Genomic DNA, 5,541 nt, shown 5'->3' on the forward strand with positions numbered 1-5,541 from the left:
ACAAAATTATGTTTACATATTAAAAACTGTGATAATCCCGTGGTACATGAAGACACTAAAAAGCCCTTCATTCTTGAAATTATTCTTCTGTGAGTCGCTGAGTTCTGCCTGCACAGCTCTGCAGAGAGTCTGCCCTGGAGCAGTGGCCAGGATGGGCTTTATCTGGGCATCAACTACAGCACATGCTTGCTGCCTCTTTAAGATGATGAATTTCTTTTCCAGAGGTGGTTTGTCCAGTGCCACAGATCCAGAATGGGAGAGTATCCATTCCCAAACAGCGCTACAGATACAAGGATACTGTCAGCTTTCAGTGCCACGAAGGGTTCGTGCTGAAAGGGCATCCCACAGCCCAGTGCAAAGCTGACAAAACATGGGATCCTCCCGTGCCCGTCTGTGAGCAGGGTGAGTAACACTGCAGGATACTCCTGGTTGCTGCTGCCTGCTCTCTGAAGCCACATCTGGCTTTCCCTTTCCTGCCTGCTCTGACTGCTCTAAGGAGAAAGCAGAAGGTGTTCCTTTCACCTATGATTCTTTCCTCACACAGGAGCTAAGCCAGGTTGAGGGCAGTGCAGTTAGTGGGATTTGTGCTTTTCTTCCCTGCTTGTTGCAGTCTGTAGTCCACAAGCTCTTCCATTTCTGATAGACAGAAACTCGGTAGCTGTATGGCAGGATGCTGACTATAAGAAAAGAGGGACTTATTTGCTGGAAATATAAAGGAAGGATGATAGGAAAGGAAGGTAAATTTGTGCATTGCGTGTATGCAACCAAATGTGTATTTTCAACTTTTAATGCTGCATCTAGATGCAATTATCATCCTGCTGCTGCAACGAGTCCAGGTAGGTGTTACATGGGAGGCAAGACTTATCAAACCTTAACTGCTTCTCCCACCCGGCCCTTTTTCTTGAGGGGAAGAGGAGTAATTATCCATTTTACTCCTTTCTTACACAATCGTTTTTCCATAATTTAGCTTCACCTTCTTACCTCTCTCCTCTCCTCTTTCAGTGGTAAACTGTCCATCTCCCCCAAGCATCATCAATGGGGAACACAGTAGACTCTCAGACGCTTTTGGCGTAGGTGCAATCGTGCATTACGACTGCAAACCTGGCTTCTTTCTCATTGGCAATAAGTCCATCCTCTGCACACCACATGGGGTCTGGAGCCGTCCCCTACCTCGGTGTGAGGGTATGTTCACACTCTTGTCACTGATTCTCATCATTCTGAACGTGTTTAGCACGTGGTGATACGTAGCTAAAGAGTTGGTGAAACAAGCTATTTCTTGAGCAAAATCCACCTAAGGAAAAATGCATTCTCTGTGGCCAAATGTCCTTATCTGTCCTGCACAAGTTTTCAGGGTAAATAGTTCTTTCTGCCCTCAATTCCACAGCTGGCTGCGTGAGCCCAGGAGTTGGGCATGGACAAGCTATTGGATCAGAATCTCTCTACATGCCTGGAGACATCATCACAATTGAATGCAACTCTGATAATATCTCAGAAGTCCTCCACAAGTCCCAATGCCAATCTGGGGGCACATGGTTTCCTCCACTCCCTGCCTGTGACCGAGGTGAGTGCATCTCACCCATCCTTACAGCTGTCCCTTCTGACCTTGCACTATTTGTAGCACATGGCAGGATGTTTAGGGGGCAAGAGGAATCCTAGTTTTTTAAACCTAAAGATCCATCTACCCTAATTTTTCCCAGTCTTATCACTGCAGTATAACTGATGCCTCACTTTCTCAAAATGAACTTAAAACTAAGCTCAGCCTGGTTTTGTCAGATGTAAGGGACCTGTATGGATACTGCTGTAAAACGGTCTTACAAATGTGCAGTTCTCATTATATACACCAGCTAATCACTCTTCTTATCCAATGCATCAGGGAAGATGATGCTGGGCAGCGCTCCTTTGTGTCAGAAGAAATTGGTGTGACACCAAGTCAGATGCTGTAGGGTAACGTGGGTGCATGAGGTTGGGCAGTGGGCTCTGTGCATTAGTGTCAGTGGTGTGGAGGTGGGCACACAGCCATGCGCAGATGCTTGGAGGTTCTCCTCTTGCCTCCAAGAGTGCTTTTTAATCTGTACTTCTCTCTCCTTAGTGCTGCACTGTCCCAAGCCCCCAGATATTCTCCACGGGGGTCACAGTGGCCTGGGAAAAGCAGTTTTCCCTCCTGGAACATCTGTAAACTACAGCTGTGAGACTGGCTTCTCCCTCGTTGGGATGGCATCCATTTACTGTACAGAGTCCGGAGCCTGGAGCCATCCTTTTCCTGTCTGCCAAGGTGTGTCTTTGTTGCAGAGAGCTAAGAAGAAAGTTTAATACATAATGTGCCTGAGGGAAAGATTTATATAAGGACTACATCTGAGTCCTTTACTACGAAATGAGTGATGAGAACAAGATAAAGCTTATCCATGTTCACAAAACCTGGTGGAGTTCCAGAGCTAAGGAATCAATTGTTGAAACTAGACGAAGAAATGGAAAGGGAAAGAGCAAAGCTGCAAGAGTACAGGGCCTTAGCTGTTCTCTGGCTGTCTGTGAGGATTCTTACTTCAACACTGTCATCTGTCTCTCCCTAACTTCCAGTTGTGAAGTGTCTCCACCCTCCAGCTATCACCAATGGGAAGCTCCAAGGCAACACTTCAGACACTTTTTTCTATGGAGCATCTGTGTCCTACAGCTGTGATTCTGGCTATTCACTCACTGGGGATGCTTTCATCACCTGCACAGCGTCAGGAACCTGGAGCCATCCTCCTCCTCAATGCAAAGGTGTGTGTATGTGAGATATGTGGGCCAAAATCTAAGCAGTAAAACATTCTGCTGCTGCTAACATTGAATTCCACCCATTTATTTGCCTTGGGAACCATTTCCACATCACAGATAGTGATGTCAATTACTAATTGGCCTTTATTTATATATAAGTGGAAGAGTATAAAATCCCGATAAAGAAGTAAGATGGGATCTACTTTATGATACCAGGTAGAAGGATATGAGTACAGTGAAGGAAATTCAGGAAGGCCAATTTTACTTCCCACATGTTCTGCATCTCTGCCTTTGTTGGTATGAATTAGCTGCATATTAACATTTCTCCCTTAAAAGCTTTCTCTCCTTGAGGAGTAGAAACATTCTCTCTTTCCCTTTCCACTCCCTGTTATCACTAGCAGGAAACAGGAAGTGATTACATCTGATGACTTTTCTCTGACGGATTACCTGTAGTTTACACGTGAGTCTTACTACTCCTTTCATGGGAAGTGTCTCTACTTCTGTGACTTGGCACTTCTGCGTAGCACACGGTCAATTTCAGTCATCAGGCAAACGTGACTCATGGCCCTTTCATGAATGCAGCAGGATTTCTAGTGTGGGTGTTCCCACATGGAAAACTGGGTGTTCAGCAGAATGAATTCACAGGGCATTTCCTTGGTGGAACTGTACAACATCGGTGACTCAATAGAAATGCACCTGGATAACAATACGAGGAAATAACACACCAAATACTTACATAAATAAGCCAGCAGCTATTTAAAAGAAACAGAGTCACAAAAGAATTCTCCCTGTTATCCAACATTCTCATGTTCTTGTGTTGTCCTTAGAAACTATTATGTGTGGTTGTAAAAATAAATAAGCCATAATATAATGGCCAGACTTTACATGCTGATGTTACTCTGGTCTCCACTGACAATTTTCTCCTCTAGAATCCTTGGGCTTGGACTGTAAAAGGTGATCAAACAGACCTGATACACCACTCTTCTCAAATGTCTTGCTAGCCCAGCAGCAGAAAATCTCTTTCTCTGGCAGTGCTCCTTCCAGGCTACAGCTGTTCTCATGGGGGTAACCAGTGGGAAGAAGCTAACTCGTATAAACCCCTACATGGTGGCATAAGACACAAAGCTCCTTTTGTAGCCACAAAGAAACGAATCACATTTGGGAATTATTCAAAAAGAACTCAAGAACAATGCCTTAAATAACCCACGCTTCTACTTTCCATATCTTACATTCCCTCACACTTAACGTTCCTTTTTTGTTACTTCTAATTTCAGAGATCAGTTGTGTATTCCCAGAAGTTCAAGGTGTTAAGAAAACCGCGTCTGGAAAAACGTACAGAATTGGGACTAACATCACTCTTGAATGTGATGATGGGTACACGTTGGAAGGCCTCAGTCAGATCCAGTGCCAGGAGGACTTCAGCTGGGACCCTCCTGTGCCAGCCTGTAAACTCAGTAAGTGAAATGTAAATCAAGCAAAGAACAAAGAGAAAAATGCAAGTGCAGAGGTTCATTCTTGTCTGCAAACTGTCTGTACAATGTGCTCCCAAGGCCTCTTAGGTCTGTTTAAAGCTGATTTTACCATGGCAGTAGAAAATAACAAACAAAAATAGCTATTTTTATCAGGTTAGTTTAGACACTATTTTCCACTGTCTTTCTGCAGTTCAGGGCTTCTGTTTTCCTGGTAACGCTATCATTGCTGTTAATTTCCCTTTCAAACATGTAAGTGACTTTCTATTAAATATATATACATATAAATAATGGTACATCTTTTTAAAATTCTGCACTGTCAGCCTAAGCAGTAAAAGCTTTATGGATGAAGTGACTAAAAACTGTTGAGGAACACCGTATTTTATTTTAGAACTGTTTACTGATTATTGCTTTTCTCTTCTTCCAGCTTCACCCAGGTCTGGTTCAGTAGGGCTAGGTAAGCAGCTCAGAAGAATTTCTGTGGCCAGATCTTTGGCTTCATAGCCTCAGATGCACTATTTTCCTCTTCTTCCTCGAAGATATGCTTATTATCTTGTGCCGATGGGTTTTAAAACACACACTGCAAATAATACTCTCTCTTTCCTTTCAGGAATTGCAGCTGCAGTCGTTCTGCTTCTCCTGGGTGTGACCATTGGCTGGAAAATTATCTCTAAGCAGAAGGAAGGGTGAGACATCCTGTTGGGTATCCATTCACATTTTTCTTTGCCCAGTTATGACTTCTATACGGTCAAAACCCCCGAATGAGGAGGCTAGGTCTTTCAGTTTGGTATTTTGAGCTTTAAGTTGCCAGCTGTACTGAGTGCATCAACTTGGAGTCAATTGTGTGGTTGTGTTTTGCTTCACTTCCAAGATTCTTCCTAAGGGGAAATCTGAGCATTCATTATGGACTGACACAGTTCACTGTGCTTTTTCATGCAGCTTCTACCGCACGTATGAAAACTACAACCACAAAACCTCTCTGGATTAGATGGCAGAACAGAAATGTTCACGTCTTGCATGGCAGGTATGGATTAACATGAAATATCTGCTACAGCTGGGAATGTGAGTTGTCCCACTGTAATCCTTCCAGCTGAAAACTCTTTCCACCCAAACTTCTGGTACAAGACCGCACAACCTCAGCTGTCAACTTATCTTTCGTTCTCTGGCAAAGGCAGCTTTGCAATCATTTCCTCTTTGAAAAACAAAAAAGCATTACCCAAGAGAGCAGGCCCTCCTCCCTTCCTAAGCAATGATATGATAAACACTGGTATGAAAGCTTGAGGAAAGCTAATTTTAACACTGTTAATTGCTTTCTCCCCAG

General features: G+C 43.7%; 1 protein-coding gene across 1 annotated transcript in view; it reads left to right on the plus strand.

The window, feature by feature from the left end:
* Window positions 1-5,541, plus strand: part of CR1 (complement C3b/C4b receptor 1 (Knops blood group)) — a 53,414-nt gene that overhangs the window by 47,747 nt on the left and 126 nt on the right. Inside the window, 9 exon segments of the mRNA XM_048926287.1 lie at window positions 223-402; window positions 1,003-1,182; window positions 1,385-1,640; window positions 1,935-2,272; window positions 2,575-2,757; window positions 4,026-4,205; window positions 4,648-4,677; window positions 4,831-4,906; window positions 5,160-5,244. Of these exon segments, the coding sequence (XP_048782244.1) occupies window positions 223-402; window positions 1,003-1,182; window positions 1,385-1,640; window positions 1,935-2,272; window positions 2,575-2,757; window positions 4,026-4,205; window positions 4,648-4,677; window positions 4,831-4,906; window positions 5,160-5,244 (1,508 nt within the window).

Source organism: Lagopus muta, chromosome 24, assembly GCF_023343835.1.
Source record: "Lagopus muta isolate bLagMut1 chromosome 24, bLagMut1 primary, whole genome shotgun sequence".
NCBI lineage: Eukaryota > Metazoa > Chordata > Aves > Galliformes > Phasianidae > Lagopus > Lagopus muta.